Source organism: Chaetodon trifascialis, chromosome 14 (genome assembly GCF_039877785.1).
Source record: "Chaetodon trifascialis isolate fChaTrf1 chromosome 14, fChaTrf1.hap1, whole genome shotgun sequence".
Classification (NCBI taxonomy): Eukaryota; Metazoa; Chordata; class Actinopteri; order Chaetodontiformes; family Chaetodontidae; genus Chaetodon; species Chaetodon trifascialis.
The window spans coordinates 19,722,811-19,743,176 of NC_092069.1; the positions used below are offsets into that span (position 1 = coordinate 19,722,811).

The 20,366-nt window shown below is 43.8% G+C and overlaps 1 protein-coding gene across 1 annotated transcript; it reads right to left on the reverse strand.

Moving 5' to 3' along the window:
- Positions 1-6,424: 6,424 nt before the first annotated feature.
- diras1b (DIRAS family, GTP-binding RAS-like 1b) lies at positions 6,425-19,569 on the reverse strand. Its single transcript, XM_070979628.1, has 3 exons — positions 19,329-19,569; positions 8,289-8,630; positions 6,425-7,992 (listed from the first exon to the last, which is right to left on the reverse strand). The coding sequence occupies exons 2-3, from the start codon at positions 8,595-8,597 to the stop codon at positions 7,705-7,707; spliced, it is 597 nt and encodes a 198-aa protein (XP_070835729.1). The 5' UTR covers positions 8,598-8,630; positions 19,329-19,569; the 3' UTR covers positions 6,425-7,704.
- Between the last annotated feature and the right edge of the window lie 797 nt (positions 19,570-20,366).

A 20,366-nucleotide genomic window follows, 5' to 3' on the forward strand; every position in this document is an offset into this window, starting at 1 on the left:
TGGAAGCCCATGAGTCACGACGAAAAGATGCTCTCAGGCTGACAGAGGTGGCACCCCGATCCAACCCTCCCACACAGACCTTAATAGTCTCTTGTTCTGAGCTGTCATGTGTGCGCTGGCAGGCTAATCATTGACCTAATACATAGACTTTCCCTGTTGTGTAAAAGCACGTGTGAGTGAGTATGTGTGTGTGTGTGTGTCCGTGTGTGTGTGTGTGTGTGTGTGTGTGTGTGTGTGTGTGTGTGTGTGTGTGTGTGTGTGTGTGTGTGTGTGTGTGTGTGTGTGTGTGAGTGAGTGTGTGTGTGTCTACATGTGGACCACATGATCTCATCAAGATAGAGGAGAGGGGTTGCCACAGTGGCCTGGGGGGTGAATCTTTCTGTGTTGTTCTACACTCCAGCAGCAGCCTGGGAGACCTCTGCCTGTCGTAACGTATCGCTGTCCCCACCAGGGTCACACCACACTGATGCGACAACAGCCGTCAACGTCACACTGTCTCCATAGCAACTGTGCTGGGCACAGCATCCCTGAGCAGATGTTAGAGGGTTAAAGAAGTGAGATGAAAGCAGGAGTGAGAGACTGTGAGTCTAGCACGTCTCTTTCTCTCTCTCTCTGTTACCAGTCGTGATTTGTTCATTTTTAACCTAAGGGGAGCACCCCCACCCCAGACCACCAATCAACACACACACACACACACACACACACACACACACACACACACACACACACACACACACACACACACACACACACACACACACACACACACACACGCACACACACACACACACATGCACACATCCCAAAAGACACTGTTGCACAAAACCTTTATTATAACTGAGACATTTCTAATGCTACACATTTTATCCACTTATCTATTATTTATCCTTTATTATAGGAACACAACAGGCAGCAGTGTGTCTCTATGATTCTGTCACTCTTCAGTTTACATGTTACTGTCACTTTGATCATGAAGGTGGCAGCACTAGAATATATGTATATATATATATAAAATTGAGTATTTATGGTATGTCCTTTTCAGAATATTATATACTACACTGACAGAAGGGCGGGGCGGAGAGAAGAGTCTCAATTACAAAGCTGTCTGCGACTTCAGGACCACGGACAGCTCCATGGATTTATCAATACACAGCACAGTTAGGCGACTGATGTTTCAGAGCCATGGTCGGAACTATAGATTCCAACTTGGTCAAGCCTCAGTCAGATAAAGGATCAATGAGGCAGGCAGACGAGACTAACATATTAAGCTAAACAGCCCCTCTGCCCCTGATCTCTCTCTGGCGCGCAAGCATGGAGGTGGGGGGTGGCAGGTTAACACGGGGGGATGCATTCTGGCCATCTTGCTAATGAGGGCGATGGCATCCACACTGAAATCTCCTACTGGCCGCTGTACTTAGGTGCAATGGTGCCTTGATGTAGATGCTAACAACAAACTGCTAACATTCCCATGATGAAAATGCTTGAGGATGCTCATCTGGAGTCATATTTGCTATGTTCACAATCTTAGCTTAGCGCGTTAGCATGCAGTGGTGCAATGAAACTGAATGCATTAACTCAAGTATTGTTGGCAAACTTAAGCAGGAATTTGAGCGAGGCTTTTTTGAGTACTCCCATTTCATGCATTTCATTTCAGAGGGAAAATGTATTTTATACTCTACTATATTCAGATTTATCCTCTGGGAACCATGAATGTGCAAAACATATTTCAGTCTGATGCTAAAGCTTTGTTAGCAACATTAGCACAGGTGAGGCTTCCGTTGTTATAATCCAATTCAGGCAAGAGGAGCAAAATCAAAACGACAAAAAACACTGCTCAATTCACATTTTTATTAGGAAAATCATTTTGCAGATTTGATTATTATCATCATCTATATATATATATATATATATATATGTTATTTTCTGTTATTCAGAGGATGCATCAGCACAGTATATCTTAATAGGAAGACTATTGCTAGAATAAATATCTATACATTATAATTAGTTAAATAAAAAAAGTCCCAACAGAAAAAAACCCCAAAAAACAATATAGTCATTTACAAAAAACAAAACAAAATAAACAATTAAGTGCTTAAAAGAAACAAACAGTTTGCAAAACCAAAGCCGTAAATGCTGCTGAGGAATTTATTTAAAAAATACAAAGATGATTCACAGTTTGTGTCCTTGTTCTCATGCTGGCTGGAACACCAATAGGGACCATGCAGGAATGAAGGGCCAGAGCAACAGGATAGTACCAAACTACATTACCCACAAAGTCTATACGCCCCACTTTACGCCCCGTCCGCAAAAAACAGCTCGTGAGGATCTGAGGCGATCAGACGAGATGTAAAGGGGCGAGCCGGAGAGGTTAACGGGGTCAGTTCTCCACCCATCCACTGATCCTTCAGATTCTCCTCAGCTTGACTCGACAGGACTGAAACCTGCCCTTGTTGGTAGAAATGAGTTGATGGAACAAACCGTAGTTAGACTAGAACACCACAACCTTTGTCTTGTGGTTAGATTTGACTGACTGCCCTTTGTTTCAGCGTCACAGGGTCGTGTTTGCCTTCCTGCGATGGAAGAACACATGTGAACCACCCTTCCTCTGCTGTACAAGACTCTTCAGCAACATGACCAGGAAGTACCTCACTGATGGCAAACAAGGTGAGGTGAACCCACCTGGTCCTAATCTAAATTTGGATGTGCTGTCTTTGTAGAGTTCTATGGAGACCCAAAGTGTTCAATATTAAGAATCATGAGCGCAATAAAGACAAAATGTATTATTTAACCATGAAACTGAAATCCAAAATATGTTTTTAAACTCAGCTCAATATCATGAAACAGTAATTGAAGGCCATTCACGATACCATTTTCCCAGCGATTGTATTTCATGACTTTCATCAGATCAAACAGGATCTGTTTGTGATTGGCTGCTGCTATGGTCTAATTAAGAGGGCAGCCAATCACAGGACTGGTTCTGCCCTGTTTGTCTTGATTGACAGACAAAGACTTTGTGACGATTTTGTTGTAAAGTAAATACTCTCTGGTGAAATTAGCATTGTGAACTGAAAACAGCTGAATTAGGAAATAAAAACTACTCAACCTGTAATAAATTCACTGTTGACTCATTGAGACAGGAAACTAAACTATTCTAAACATTTCATTGGTCTGTTTCAGAAGTTCATTGCTGTTTATTTTGTCTGTATTTAGTTTTAGTCTTTTTGTTTTTCAGTGTTTTATTCAATTTATGCTCAACGTTCTGGGCCTCCATAGGTTTACTCTTTTTAAGTCAATTAGCTGTTTACTTGCAGAGAAAATTATAGCATACTTTGGTAAAAGCCCAAAGTTTTAACCACTTCATGACAGCTGATGAAGTTTGACATAAAGTCCCCTCTGAAGGAAACTCTAACATTTGCCGTGTTGCTTCGAATTGGACGCTTTGCCTATAAAGAGGGAAACCTTCCCACCACAGCATCCTTTCCTCTGCACTCTCTCATCTTTGAAATATTAAGTCCTTTGAACACTATTTACAGCTATCTACAATCAGATGTGAGCAGGGTCGGCCTTCAGTCTGCTCAAGTGCAACCGACTCACAAACGCACACACAAAGACAAAAATGATAACAATAATCTTAATTGGAGGGATGACTGTGAAAGGAACTCAAGATTTCAGGGGGTGGATGGCTGATTTATGGCAGTGCTGACAGCGGTGCCTGTACGACAGCGCGGAGCAGAAAAACAGCCAAATGAGTTTCCACTGACAAGGCCTGTGTGAATGTATGCATGCGTGTTAGTGCGCGTGTGTGTGCAGCTAAGGGCATGCAGTCTAGTTTGCCCCATGCCTGTTTTATATGCCTGTGTGTGTGTGTGTGTGTGTGTGTGTGTGTGTGTGTGTGTGTGTGTAGGGGTGTGTTTGAGCAGCGCTGGATGACTCATGCAGAAATGTGTAGGCATTCTCCACAGGAAAGCTTCACTTATCTGACAGACATTTCCTAAGATGGTAGAGCACACACGCACACACACACACGCACACACACACTCATGCAGGCCAGAGTGAAGGGATGCAAATAGGTGACTGATTGCGCACATACATGGATGCACTCGCAGTCAGACACACACACACACACACACGCACAGACAGCGGCAGCAGTGAATATGCTTCGCTGACAAATGAGATGGGACAAGCCATGGGAGGACGGGGGCAGAGGTGTCTGTCCTGATTCATGCCAGCATTTAATTCACACAGCCCAGAAACTCTCACACACTTCCCATGCACGCCTCCCCACATGCAAGCACATTTGAATCCTATACAGGCCACAGTCGGTGCAGTTGCACTCCATATTTTCACACTATTTCTATTAATAGCGCAGCTCCCTCTCTCGCTCCAGCTTGTTATCCATACTGCCCTCGCACGCTGTCTCATTGTTCTTCCTCCCCGCTGTATCATATTCCACGACAACAACGACGGTCTCCTGCAGACGTCAGCAGATTGCTCAAACATGCGCACACAATCTGGCGTTTGCGTGGAGCGACCGGAGGTGTCGGCCTGATGTTTATGCAGGGTGTGCATCGCCGCTGCTGGTAGCTACACATCAGATCAGACCGGCAGTGTCTGATAGCTGCTCCAGCTTTTGTTTTTCTTTCTTTCTTTCTTTCTTTCTTTCTTTCTTTCTTTCTTTCTTTCTTTCTTTCTTTCTTTCTTTCTTTCTTTCTTTCTTTCTTTCTTTCTTTTTGGAAGCTTTTTAACCTTTAGATGGACACATCAGGTCGGTACATGACAGAAATCACTCCATCCTTCTGACGGGCTAAAACAAACCGAGACAAACTATTTTAAATACGACTTGTTTTTTTTAAAACTGAGGGGAAAAGAAAAAGAGAGTGAGCATCCCTGGCGTCTAACAGGTAAAGGGTACGTTCACGATGCAAATTTTTGAGTTTAACAGGACCTCACGTCAGTGCAAAGTACAACACATCAATAACAACGGATTCATTCGGCTTTCAAATAAAAAAAAAGGAACAGCCATGGAGTGGAACCTTTAGTTACATTATTCACATTTTGCTAGTATTAATCTGATTGATAGATCTGAAGAGTGGATGTGTCAGATACGATATATCATGAGCATCATTATTAAGCTGTATATTACAGTACATAGCAACATCGAACCTCCTACTGTAACAACATTTCCTGGTTACAAAGGACTTTTTCCCAGAAAGACAGCGGGTACAGATTTTCTTTACATGGGTAACATCTTACTTGAAGTTCTTATAAACATTTCATTCAACTACCATATGCTTATTTACAATAACTACACGTCTGACATTTGTATGCGGGTCTGTGGTGCAGGAGGGACATTTTACATGGTGCTTATAAATGAGGCTTTGCTGATTGATAAGCAAGTCTTCAAGTAAAATGTCACCCTAAAGTGCCCAGTTGTTGATTCTGCTGCACACATAAAGACAGAGAAGGAGACAGGTGAAAACAGTTGCTGTGCTTTTTCTTCTTTTGGACACACAGTTAAAAGGGGCATCGTCTGTGTCTTTGGGTTTAACAGTACAGGCGCAGATTACCCTCCACCCAAATTGTTAAAACCTGCCTGAGAGATGGAGAAAAGTAGACAAATAATCTGAACCCTCCTCTGCGTCCTTCCAGCTACGCCCACAGCAAACCGGTCACGTCACAGATACCCTGTTGCATCAGCAGAACCACAACCTCATTGTGCCATGCACCGGACATGGAGGACGCTTCACGTGGAGAGCTACGCCTATGATCGTGACGCGATTGTTCCTCCGTGTTCAGGACTGATGACTGAATGTGACAGGTGAAAGTCGCACAGAGAAGTCAAAAAGAGAAAACAACATAGAACAAGAAAAGAAAGACAAAATAATGTACAAATAGATATGTTGGTAAAAAAGTATTGTGCTTTTGGCTGTCCTGTGTACACTGTGTACAATAATCAGAGCTCCTGCATGGAAAAAGGGTGTAGACATGCACTTTGGACATACAGTGGAGCTGTTTAACGGCTGCAGGAGGATATTCTGTGTCAAGCGGAGATCATTAGGCAAGAACATGACAAATTACTGCTGTGTGTGTGTGTGTGTGTTTGTGTGTGTGTGTGTTTATGCTATAAAGTGCAATGTGAGGGCATTTAGGCTGAGTGAGCCCTGTCTGTCTTCATGTAATCAGTGTTACTCAGATTGATTTTTTTGTTCTGATGCTTGCGTGGCTGCATTTGAGTGCATGCTGTGTGTGCGTGAGTGTTCATGTTGACCTCGTTCTGTTTCCTGTTCAGCGTGACGAGAGGTAACGTGACCCCAGCCGACGACACAGGAAACAAAACAGGTCGCGCTGAATAATATGCATGGAGAAATTTGACATCCATCCCTTGTTTTGTCTTTTCATGTGCTTTTTTTTTGTTTAAGGAGGGTTCTTCTTTTACTGTTACGTGACTTTAAAGAGCATCATGAAGCAAACAAACGAGAAAAAAAAAGGCGAAAGAAGAGAAACCTTCACATGAAAAGTGCCAAAGCAAACTGACATTCTCGAACCGCAGAACCATCCCAGTTCACTGTCGTCTCACCAGCTTGGCAATGATTATCCAAGCGGATCATCCTCGTCGACAAGGCAGACTCGTATTTCTGTTTCACGTGTTGATGAGAGTCCAGCTTTCTGCTCAGTTATCCTACACTAAGTGAGCGTTAAAAGGATTGTTGCGCGTGCATACCCTGCCACTTCGGATGAGTGTCGAGCACAACAGCAGCTCTGATAAAGGAAAAGCAGGTTCTTAACTTTCAGGAGAGATGATTAAGGTGAGATTTGTCCTAATTTAAGCTTTGAACTTCACCGCATTCCTATGACTGATACATTAGTTTGGGCAGGACATGTGTAGATTAGATGGAATACATCTGAAGATCCCATGTTTATATACATCAGAGTCCTGGGGAGCGGCTCTGGGATGTAGCCGGATCGCACGTTTGGCTGCTGTAATGCGTGCTGTTCATGCTGTTCTCAAACCTTCAGGGGTCTCGTGCGGCCAAGCATGATGGACGCCTCAGTCTCTTAAAATAGCGTTTCTACCAGATGAGTGAGCTTAACTAACCGTGTCGACTCCGTGTTACATATACATTACGCTTCTCTATACCTGTTATAATAGGGGGTATGAAGGATGAGGGTGCTGGGATGAAGAGGAGTTGAGGTGTGAGCTGAGCGGAGAGGCAGAGAGGAGCCTACATGCTTTGTGTAGATCAGATCCCTTCAGTCTGTGTTCAGTGGGGTGCTGCAGGCTGTGAACTTTATTGCAGTCCGAGGTTTTGATGAGCTCCTCAGTCCAGGTTTTTGTGGCACTCAGATGATGCAAAGGTCCACATTTCGGACACTGTGACGCACACTTCTCGCTTTTAACATGCTTCTCGGTATTCTGCGTCGGTCCCCCTCATCTCTCCCTTTAGCAGAATGCACATGGATGGAAAGCGCCGAACTGAAATCCTGTATGTCTTCAAAAAAACTGCCGAGTTGTGTTTGTGAATGCACCAGTCAGACGGAGGAGGATGCAGATGATGAGGTTCCCGTTGCCTTCCAGACACTTTGCTCTGAGCGATGCGTTCAGTGAGTCTCTCCGCTCCCTCGTCATCTTTCTCTTCCTCCTCTCTTCTGTATTTCCTCCCACGTCTCTCGCCTCCGCCTCCTCCACCTCCTCCTGTCCTGGATTTACATCACGCTGCATTTGCCCTTCAGTCTCTCGGCGCGGGACTGCTTCCCTGAGCGCTTGCCGTCGATGTTGAGGCTCATGTTCCTCTTCTTGTCCAGGTTGAGGAGCTCCTGGAAGAGCTCGGTGACGTTGTGGTTGGTCTTGGCTGACGTCTCCATGAAGGCGCACTTCCACTGGTTGGCCTGGGCTTCCCCGTCCTTGGTCTCCACCTCCCGCTGGGTCTCATCGCTCTTGTTGCCCACAAGCATGATGGGAATGGCCTCAACGTTGCCCTTAATGGCCAAAACCTGCAGAGGACGAAGGAAACAGATGGTTGTTCTGAATGGTCAGTGCACATTATGTTGCAACAATTTAGTCTTAATCTTAAACCAAATCAAAAGGGAATATATTATCCTAAATAATAAAATACAGGACTTAAATCTTAAGGCACGTGTGTTTTTGTCTCTCTACTGCTCTTAACAGTACACACTCACCCACAACCATCCGAGCCATCCACAAACACACACACACACACACACACACACACACACACACACACACACACACACACACACACACACACACACACCACATTGCTCCCCACCTGTTGGTAAATGGGTTTGAGCTCCTCCAGGGACTGTTTGCTCGTGATGGAGTAGACCAGGATGAAGGCGTGGCCTTTCGAGATGGACAGGCGCTGCATGGCCGGGAACTGGTGGCTCCCCGTGGTGTCGGTGATCTGGAGGGTGCACACGCTCTTGTCGCAGCTGATCACCTGGCGGTAGGTGTCCTCCACCGTGGGGATGTAGGTGTCCCTGAAGGTGCCCTTCACGAAGCGCAGCACCAGGGAGCTCTTCCCCACTCCCCCTGCCCCGAACACCACCACACGATAATCGTTGCTCTGCTCCGGCATTCTGCCCCCCTCAGGCTTAAGACAGTGTTACACCTAAGATGTTGATTGTGGGAGCATGGGGAGGAAGCAGGGTGAGACGGGTGAGGGGTGAAGAGAAGAGGATAATTTTAGCAAAGAGGAATTTTAGCAAGCGAGCACTCAGCAGATACAAAGCAGACGGAGGAGCAGGAAGGGAAGTGCTGGTGGGACTCGACCTCAGGCCAGAGGGTGTGAAAGCACTCTAACTGCCCTCGTGGTCTGACTATGAGCCAGAGTACAAATTAGAGAGGATGAGGTTGGTGAGGCTCCAAGCCTTTCACCTGACGCAGACATTTCCCTAATCAATACTGTTCGCAGAGTTTCTCAGTTTCAACCCCAAAAACATTCCAGCGTTTCCTCATTTATCACTTTAGAAACTGCAGCAAACCCTGGAAGAGACAGAGACAGAGAGCTCTCACACCTTAGGAGAGCAACAATAACATGAACTCATGTATACAGCGAAACCTCAAAGCTTTAAAAATGACTATAGAGTTGAATCAACAACTCTCTCACACAGAAACAGCATCACAAAAGAACAGCACACTGCAGGACTTCTGCATTGGACTACGTTAGGTTGTATATGACAAGACAGACAACAGCAACTAAAACTGATTCACGTCAGAGCCTCTCTGAAGTAAGACACATTGTTCAGAGAGCAGAATGATTTATAGTTTGTTTGACACAAAACCTGCTGCACATACAGTGTTGGAGGAAGTATTTATACAGCAACTTTTACTCAGTAAAAGTAGTAATAGCACAGTGCAAAAATACTGTTATGAGTAAAAGTCCTGCATTCAGACTTTTATTAAAGAAAACCAGAAGACTATTACCAACAAAAAGTTCAGTATCAAAAGTAAAAGTATTCATTCGGCACCTAACATACTGTTAATGTTGTAGACGGTCGAGGTGGAGCTGTTTTTAACTGCCATACTCAGTTACTCTTTAGTAGTTCGACCCTTGACAACGGATCATTTGCAGAAACTCGTTATTGGTTTTCTGAGTAAAATTATAATCTGAAAAGTACGATTAAAACACAGTATTTCCCTGCGAATGCAGCGGAGTTGAAGTATTAAGTACCTTAAAATGGAAACATTCAAGTAAAGTACAATCATTAAACGCTGTACTTGAGTAACTGTACTTGATTACTTTGCAACCCTTCCAGAAACACGGCCATTGAACTAAATCCAGGATTGCATCATAGCTAATCACAATTAAACATAGCGTCCAAAAAACAACAACTACCCAATCCACATTGTGCCGTCAGGTTAGAGAAATGATATTTATGGTTAAAAAGAAAAAAACAAAGCCGGCAGTGTAATAAACCAGGTTTGTCGTCAGCTGAAGCAGCACACATTGAAGGACGACAAATCTTCCCTCTCACTATCGCCCACTGCAGCTCATACATATGCATCAGAACAATGTGCTCACACCTAATCTATTGCTATCTTCGTAAGTGCTTGTGTGTCTGCTGAGCGTCTGTGCATGATTACGCATTGTATCTGTTGCATTATTTATCTGCTGTGGTTCTAAACTTGCTTTAAGGTCCCATAATAAGATACTCATTGGGTTGTGATCATGTGCTGCTCTCTAAGCTCTTGCTGTAATGAAACAGTAAATTGACATCAATACCAGATGGAATAAGTGGATTTCTGTCATGCTTGCACTGCTGGAACCCACTATTGATGGCGGGGCTCCTGTAATTGCATTCCCAGGTTCTAGATAATATCAGTCAAGGAGTTCAAAATAAATGGGGTTTCAGGGAGTGCCTCTTGAGTTTTATGGTCAATCTATAGCTGTAAGCCTGGGTGACATATAAGAGTGTTTTATATCTATGCTGAGCACACAAACGCCGTTTCATTCGCAGGTGAGGCTGAGTCCTCTGCTCACACACCGCTCAGCCCGCTCAGGGCTGGTTGTGGTGGACTGGTGCACGTTTAAAAAGTCCAGAGCCACTTTTTAGTCTGCTCATATGCCTGCAGACAGTTGACTCTTTTATTCTGGTCTGGCAAAGCAGAAAATCTTGTTTAATGGCTCTCTGGAGCCCGAGGGTGATGATGCACTCTGCATTTTTTTTGAGATAGTGAGGGATACTGTCTAAATGTTGCCTGTCAACAATCAAAGATTTCCCAGCGTGATTGAAGTATAAATTCTGAGATAAATCTTCTTTTTCTTTTTTGCCACTTAGGACAGCAGATGTAACACTGGTATACCACGTACATATGGCGACCTTGTTATTGTTGTATTCACACATCCAGCTTACACTTACACATCGTGTTTCTGGCCACTTGATGGATGCAAGTCCAATATTCACTCTCTTTTAGCTCGGTTTTGGTCTCCACCAACTCCCGAGGGAAATGTCGAGCTCTTTAGCTGCTAAATGCTCCACCGTGTTCACCCGATAGTCTCTAACTTTGTTTGTCTCATGTCTGGTGCTGAGCAGGTAATGTGCAGTGGGATGCCTGCAGGCTGAACGGCTAAACAATGAAACTCTGTAGGTTAAACACTGCGAGAAACCCCCTTCACATTGTTGTTTTCACGTGATTCATTTTTATGATCGAAATATCGATTATAGCTTCTTTAAACTTCAAGGCGGTCCAGCTCTTCTCTTTAAAGTAATGGCAGATGGATCATTTTCAAGCCTGTGTAAATGAGTATCCATGCGGCCAAATGTGAAAAAATCAAGAGGGATAAAGATGTTAGTTACGATAAGCAAAATGATGACGAGACAAAGCTATTGGTCAGACTTGCTGGCAGCAGTTCTCATCTTTAACTCTTGGCTCTGATGTGGCCTTCAGTCACGCTGAAGACCGGCGGTCTGAGCTGCAGGAGCTGAACACAGCGATTTCTGCTTCCGCTAAGACACAACAAAGCACTGACATGGTTTTATAAAGCCAAGTCACTGTCTAAAACATTCACATCTTCAAGGTAATAATAGTCCATTTGAAATCATTGTATTTTTTTAATGTATTACTAAATTTTTTTAATAATTAAAAGGAAGAAAAAGGTACTTTTTGCTGCTGTTACACCATAGGGGACAAGAGATAAAGTGAGGAGTTGTAGAGTACAGAAAAACTGTATAGGTCATCTGTGCCAGTAGGCCGTTACAACCATAGACTTATAAAATCACAGTCTCTGTGGCTCCGGCCGTCGCCATCTTGTCGGTGCCTGACTTCTTTCAGCTCATTGTTTTGATTTTCTGACCAGCAATTTTAATATTTTTGTTCACTCTCACTGATCTCATTTACAGCAAAAAAGCTCTGATAAACCCGCTACACACAACCTGCCCTGCACTGAACAGCATACAGACACAGTTAGCGTCTAGCTTTTGAATATAGTGGAGCAATTAGAGCCTGATATTTGCCTCAGGAGTTGGTGGAGACCAAAAATAGAGCTAAAATGCAAATATTTGCAGTTTCTAGATTGGTGCACCGCCTTCAAGTGCCCAGAATTAAATTACTGCAGGATGAGAGTGACTGCAGATAGATGGGGCAAGGCCATAAAAAAGCTTATCGTTTAGCTGGATTATCTCAGCCTCTTTATTTTTATTTTGAGGTAAAGCTACATGCATCAAAAATGGGATCTCGACAACCTGTTGAGCACAAAAAAAATAAAATAAATCAGAATTGTCCTTTGAGAAAAGGACCACAGTGCTTCTATTGTGCTGCCACTTTGACAGCTGTGAGGAAACATGGCGAGGAAAGGTATCACGAAAATGCAAACGATGGAGTTACTGTGTTGGAGCCCCACGCTCGTGCATGCTCTCGATGCTGATAGGCTCACAAACGCTCCTCTTACTTTGTCCTTCTGCAGCTCTTAGTCTGTCTTTTCTCATAATTTATGCATCTTGAAAATGTTTTTCTTTAACCTGCTCCCTGAGCCTCTTTTTTTCGGCTCCTCCTCTGCCTCCCGCTCTCTCACTCCCCACGTCTCCCTGCTGTTTGATCAATAAACTAAGGCCGCTGCGGTTTTGATCGATGGGGCTCGTCTGTCTGGGCCCTGTCGGTCTGTCATCCTGCCTCGCCCGGTGCCTGTTGGTTTTCTGAACGCGGATTCCAGCTCCCAGACAACGAGACTGCTCATCAAAACCCTCCTCCGCTCCCTCCTTTCTTTTACCTGAACTAAAATTAGCCGTCTCCCTCCCTCCGTCAGCAGCTATGACTGCACACACAGGTGCAACCTCACAGTGACACGCATGCACATGAAAGACGCACACAAACAAACACACACACACACACTGTACTTCCGCTCCTTCACCATTTGTCCTTGACACCAGGCCTCTCAGATTAATGACACTTGTCCTAAATGCAAGCTGTCTCTCCCCCTCTCCCCCTCCTCTCCTCTTGTTTTATTTGAAATGAGAGGGCTGCAGTTCCTTAATGAATTAATGGCGTACTATAAATGCATCCGTGGCCGTGCAGCCAAATTCCATTAGAAGATAAGTTTGGCACAGACCAAACAGGCCTTGCTCTCCTCTCAGTCAGAAAATAGATGCAACGCAGCCTTCTCTGTTCGTTTATTTCGCACAGCGAGCGAGGAAATGTCACCTTTAGCGAAAATATGCACATAATTTTCCTCAAGAGAGCCACTTACGCAGTGGCACAAAGGAAGCGCATTAACCAACATCAAACACAATGGCATTCAACAGATCAAGAGCGTGATTAAATACACACCCACAAAGCGGTCCCATGGTATCTTGTGGAGAAAGGGTTTTAATCAAGTCGCGGATACTGGAATGCTGTGGACACACGGCCATTTGGTGCGAGCGTCGTAGGGGAGCAACAGATTTTCACATCAGGGTTTTGCTGAAATATTCGCTTAATTTCTGGCCACGGCTGCACGCACACACTCGTCACGATGCCTGAAACCCGCACAAAGTTTCTGTAGCTGCCAGACTGTCAGATAGTGTGTGAACATGTGCATGTGTGTGATGTGTGTTTGCAGCTGTGCAGTCAGGCAGAAGATTCCCTGTTCTCTGTGCACACATCAGCTCGGGCTTTTTCGACTGTGTGTGTGTGTGTGTGTGTGTGTGTGTGTGTGTGTGTGTGTGTGTGTGTGTGTGTGTGTGCTTAACCAGAGGAATGAATCTGCATTTTTAGCGAGAGCAATTTTGGGACCCTGAGTGTTCGCATTAGGTTTGAGCCGAGTGTGGAGGTTCAATTTATAAATTTTGATTCAGTCTCTCACATTCAGTCACGCTGCTGCTTCGCTGTGTTCACACCTGCTAACAAAACACACAAATGGAGAGCCCCCAGAAAACACTTCACATGTGCTTATTCTAACATCTTTCACACACTGTTGGTGCTAATTTAAAATGTGGCAATGTTTCTCCATCGTTGTGCTGAAAGAAGGAAGGTTGAGACCACACGTCTTCCTGTCTGTGTCAGTGTGTGTGTGTGTGTGTGTGTGTGTGTGTGTGTGTGTGTGTGTGTGTGTGTGTGTGGAAGGTGATGATGCAAAGGAAGGAAACATTCTTTTCATTTCCATCAAAGCTTAATCTATAAAATCCGTTCACTGGTTTTGTCAAGTGTATCAAAAGATGTTTAACATGGCTGCTTGTTGTTAGATTCACATAAAGGGATGAAAGTTTAAACCACTTTGGATTTTACTCTTTGCACATAAATGTTTCATTAGGGGGATATTCATGTTTTGTTTTTGTTTTTTTTACATGATTGGCTCCTGAAAAACTGCTTCTTTGCATGTTAAGAACCCACCAGTAAACCTCAATTCTGTTTTTTTTTCACTGTCATTGGATGAAAACCTACAAGACGTTCAGAAACTTCAGAAGTAGCTTGACGTTATCAGAATATTAAGTCTTTCACTCAGAGTTAGATGAGATGTGTGTGAGAAGATACATCCAGCTGCTGGTTAGCTTAGCTTAGCACAAACACTGGGAATGGGGAAAGAGCTAGCCTAGCGCTGCCCAAAGGTGACAAAATCCAATCCATCCAAATGAACATATCTACCAAAACGTCTACTATCTCTACAAAATAAATATACCTGTATTACACCTATATGCATAAGTGACTGCCAGTCTTTGTAGAGTATTGCCAGCTTAATCAATCAATTAATCAATGTGAGCACTTAATCATTCTCCTCCTCTGAGTGATTCTGAATAATTTAAGAAAATAAGACAAATTTCAAATGTAGAATTGAAACATTTAATCATAGTCAGAATTAAATCCCTCCATCACTTTTAAATATGCTGCTCTTTACTATTATTACATGTTAATTCAATAACAAATGATAACATTTAAGTTATGTTTGATGCGAGTTTGTGTGTGCATGCATGAGGAAACATACACGCAACAGCACCTGTGTGTACGCTGGAGATGTGTCAAGGCTGTGTTTGAGGCTATGCTATTGTCTGCTACTCATCAGTGTCAATCTATACTGTGATTGAGTATACAGCGGCGCACGTGCATGTTGTGTGTGCGTTAGACTGTACAAGAGATTGCGGCTCTGTGGTCTTGGCTTAGTAGCTAATCATTGAGCTTAACCTCCTCTGTGCTCCTGGCCTGCTCTGCATTGACCCAATTCCCAGGACTTAAGTTACCAGCGGTCTCCCTATAAGACTACACGCAGCTCCTGATGCACTCTGAAGCCCTCTGCTACTCTGTGCACATCCCTTTGACTCAGCATGCACTGACACTAACACTGGAACATGGGAATATCAGCAGAGCCAGACACACAAGATGACATTTATGTGTCTGCTGATACTCATAATATCATATTTGACTTGGAGCAGAAGGCTTTGCAGGTGAAGATTCATCGATTAGCTGCAGAGAAGGCAGTGAGCTGTGCCCAGTTTAGGGTTGCCCTGCACGATGTAACCCCAAATGCTGAAATGCTCTTAACTGAATGAGAGTCTGATTACACCAAACTCTCTATTTTTTTACTCTGGCCCTTAAAAACACTTGAAGGTACTAAAATGTTCTGAAATATCTTTAAAACAATCAAAAGAATGAACCAAACAGATTCATCTTACCGCAAAACCGAATATTTACCAGCATTAGCATTTAGCTTGTTAGCCCCAGTGCTTGTTGTTGGGAGAGGTTGGTCGAGGTTTTAATTTTGAAAATGGAAATACGTGAACTTCTCAATAGCTAGTAGTACACAGCAGCCACACAGCCTGCAACTACGCCTACTGTTAATGAAAATATGCAGTAAATGTGCGCTTTCAATAAGAGTTTAGGAAAACATTTCAACCCCTCAGGCTGACTAATTCTTGAGCTGGAATCATAACCTGCAACCATAATCACGCTGATTCATGCAGCAGTTTTTACACAGGACTGCATGTAAGATGGTCATGTAATTAGTCTTTTGAGTGTGTATTAGTACTGAGTATTAGCTTGACCTGGGGAACCCTGGGTTGCTCCGTCTGGCCTCTCCATAAGACCTTGCTAATACCACGGCCTGGCAATCTGGGAAACCAAAGGCGTCTGGCCGTTAACACCAGAAAGAGGCCGAAAAAGAGTCAAGATTCAGTTTCCAGCACTGGTAATAGAGGAATCATGCTTGTTTTTGAATCAGCTTAATGTATAGGTTGTTTGTTTTTTAAAGAAAAAGCCTATTCTGAGAAGTTATGGAGGCTCCAACCTGACTGAAGCTCTAATTACAGACTGGAGTGTGCTGCAGAAACCTGCCTGCAGTGACAGATGGTGACAGGGTTGGTAGTTTTGGCTCCACTCGTCTGGTTTCCACAGGCGAGACCAACCAGGCACACGTATAATGCCAGTTGATCCACGTCAGATTACAGCGCAGATGGGTAAAAGCAGAGACGACGTGGGAATCCCGCCTCCACACTCCTTGCGACACTCCCATGATGCAACTGGGATTATAGGAAACTGACTGCGAACTTTCCTTTATGTCAAACCGCAGAATACTTTCAGTTTCCTCTCATAATTTCCTGAAACACATTAAAATATGGATGGTAGTCACATTGTTTTACTTCAAATGGGCAGCTGATATTTGAACAAAATGTCAAATAAAACCCAGTCGCAGTGTGCATAATTGACCGGCCTGGCCTTTGATTAGTTATGCACAAGACCAAGAAAATCCTTCCTAATGCCATGTATAATGAAGACTGTATAGACCTTTCAAATGAGCTGATGCTGTCAGGTCAGCTAAAACACTTTAGCATTGATCTGTTCCAGTATTAAAGCAGACGTTACGCAGTATATAGTTATATATAGCTCAGAAGTGCTCAACAGTGATGGTGCACTCGACTAGACTTGTGCTGTCAAAGCAAAAGACAGACTTCAACATGAGGAGACGGCAATTAACTATTTTCATTAATGAAAAAGGGGAAGAGGAGGCTCAAAAAGAGTTTGAGAGGAGAATCCATTTTCGTTTCATGCTTTTGGGACTTTTTTATAAACTTAGGGGCCTTATGACACATTCTTTCAATGAATGGTCCGGTTTGTAGATCCTCAAAAGCAAAATTTATTATATAATTCAACATAGCTCACCCATTGCTACTGCAGCATTAACAGTTGTTTCCTTCTTTAAATAAACTGAATTAACCTCCTTAAGTACTTCTCTTCACTTCTTTACTCGGTCGTCAGAGGTATAAATATGATTAAACACAAAGACATGCATAGAAGTGCAAAAGCCTCCTAAATCTAATAAACTGCATGTGCATTTCTGAATATTTTACTTTTATTAAGAAACATTTCACTCATCATGTATCGTCCTTCTGAGCAACATCACATGTCAAATTCTCAATTTTGCTGGTTGCAAATGGCAACAGTCCAACAAAACGGCTACTTCACACAGGCTGCAAACATTTAATGAAAGCTGGGGAGCTTTTTTTTAATATATATGGGACATTGGTAACCCAGGATCTTATAGGCATTAACAGTTTTTTTTTTTTTTGTCTCCGAAGCCTCAAAAACTTCTCCACTAACCAAATTTCTGACCTGTCTGGATCAAGATAATTGCAGAAAACTGGGGGGCTGCTTGTGTGTGCGTGTGTGTGTGTGTGCGTGCATGGAGCTGCCCAGCCTGTCGGCAACATAAATGACATCCCCAACCAAATTCAAATCTATTCCAACATCTGGCCGTCCGGACCTCTGGTATCTCACAGGGCTTTGTGTACTGTGGCTTAATGGGCCTTAGCTGAGGAGGAAATAAACACATAAATAACAAAAAACACTCCAATCATCAGCGTCCAGTAGTCACCTCCATCATAAACATCTGCATCATGTCATGTCTTTCTCTGTTTTTCCTTGTTAACATGTACTGAGTCATTTCTATGTCCTCCCTTAGCAGAAAAGAACTAAGCTTATTGAGCAATTGATAAAATATTATTGCGGGAGCTGCAATCTTTTGATAAAATGTGTCTCAGCTTGCACGTTATAACTAAAGCTTTGTGGTGCTACAGAGATTCTTGTATTCTCCACATGTAAGGCAGCAAAAATCACATCATCATCATTTATATATAGGGGTTTTTTTGTGAAAATGAAATGCATTAATTACCTTTCTCACTAAAATTGAGGCTCATATCACAATAACTGACCAAATAATTGCAATAGGATTTTTTTTTCCCCCTTGCACATCATTCAGCCCTCGTTCTTACGCAACCATACTGTGGACATTCACGGCAGACAAACAAACGGGCAGGCAGGACACTGACACTCCCCCACACATCCACTTATCCTCCATCCTCGACCGACACATGCATGCTTGAACATCTGCATCTCTGCGCTGCTCTCAACCACACACTTTGAAGCTTAATCACAGGATTTACTGTCATAATACATCTCTCCTCTCCAACCCTGCAACCCACAGACACACACACACACACACACACACACACACACACACACACACACACACACACACACACACACACACACACACACACCCATGACTGGCAGTGTTCAATGCATACAGGAAGTTGAGTCACATACATATTCACACATACATAAAGAAGGCCAGGATGATTCACAACTCCTTTTGCATGTCACGATGGCTCTCCTCTCCATTCCCACGACTAACGGCGCATCGGGCATGCAGCGGGAGACGTGGAGCGATCCAGATGGAGGATTAACCGTGGCATTTGCCACAGAAATCGGGCTTTTATGCGTCACGCTGGCGTCATTATCAGTGTATAGTCTAATGTTGACGTGCGTCGCCGTCCCCGGCTGTAGTCAGGAAGGGGTGGCAGGCGAGGGCTTGCCGTCGGTCCGCAGATTGGTGCGCAACGCCATTACAGACCACCCCACTCAGCCTGGTTCATTCATAAATACCAGAGGATCGCCATCTCACAGCGGTGCCATCATTTCGCAGTCGCAGCGACCCCCTCCCCAACCCTCCCACCCACCCATTCGTCTTCCTCCCTCCACCCCCTCCCCCTCCTCCTGCTCTCTTTACTCCTCAAAGCAATATGATAAACCCAACACCCTCACATCTCTGCCCTCTCCCTCTCCCTCTCTCTCTCCTGCTGACTGCCAATATGGCTGTGCGGGCAAGGCTACAGACAATTCACACGACCGAGGTTATCAAACGCAAATGCGCGTCATGACAGGATGAATTCAAACCAACAGCGAGCAGATACATAAAGAAAACGACATCTGTTGTCCCGTTTTGGCCGCGAACGGCAGGGATGGTGTGCGCTCAACAGTCAGCCAGGCAGAAGGACCGCGGTTACGCCACTGAATACCATCATCTAACCTCCATGTAAAGATGCGGGGATGAGCAGCATCTCCATACCTGGTCGTGAAGTATAGCTCCGCTTCAGGCTCGTCCTTGGTTTAGACGGATGAAAGACAAACGCCGAAAGCGTCTTAAAGCATTTTACACGGTTCATGTAGAGCTCATGTCGTCCGATTTCCAACACCACCACAGCAGACTCTCTCTCTCTCTCTCTCTCTCTCTCTCTCTCTCTCTCTCTCTCTCTCTCTCTCTCTCTCGCAGATAGGACGTGGGAGGTGCTATGCCCTCTCCCTTTTCTGTCCACACTTGAATTTCTTTCAGTTCATACACTTCCTAGCGGTTGGATGCCAGCAAAATAAGCTATTTTAAAAGAGAGACTTCCTCTAAAAAAAAATGTCTCTTATCCTGGAAAAGGTGTGCACCTGTCGGAGATCACGCGTAAAGACAAAATAAAGAAAATGGCTTTAATAATTAGACACTTGACAGCGCAAATAATCCTGATACGGTGCCACAGTCTTTCTCTTATGTAAAATCTAATACATCAGAAACCTGGAAGCAAAAATACTGACGAAATTTGATTAAAAAATGTAACCCTAAGCAGAACCCAATTTCAGTTCAGGCCAACCGTAGCGCGCTGTAAATATATATATCTTCCAGGGCACTTAAGAAATTAAAAGACAATTAATTTTTATTTTATTTATTTATTTATTTTTACTTTTAGACATAAATAAACGACAGTTGACTGAAAATCAGCCGATCAGATTTGGGCTATATCAAGCAACGGTCTCCAAACATAGGGGACATTAATGATTGAATGCTTTGTATTTAGTCTTATGAATAAGGTCACACATGACTTTCGCTTTAAGAGCTTTTAATTTACCAAACAAATCTCGAGATGTCCGATCCAGGATCAGCACCACGGACAGCGACGTGATTGTGTTTCAGCACCACGGAGAGGGCCTGGGATTCAATAGCACAATGGTAGTCTATATACAGTGGTTTATATACGGCAGGCTGTAGGCTGCTTATACTGTAAATGCACACTGAGCAAAACAACATGCGATGGGTAGTAAGAGACCACTCAGTAGATAAACC

Bases quoted from the DNA above. Each gene is read 5' to 3' on its own strand.
- diras1b (XM_070979628.1), bottom strand. From the start codon at position 8,597: ATGCCGGAGCAGAGCAACGATTATCGTGTGGTGGTGTTCGGGGCAGGG. The intron at 7,993-8,288 runs GTGGGGAGCAAT...CGTCCTCTGCAG, and splicing joins TCAAACCCATTTACCAACAG to GTTTTGGCCATTAAGGGCAA.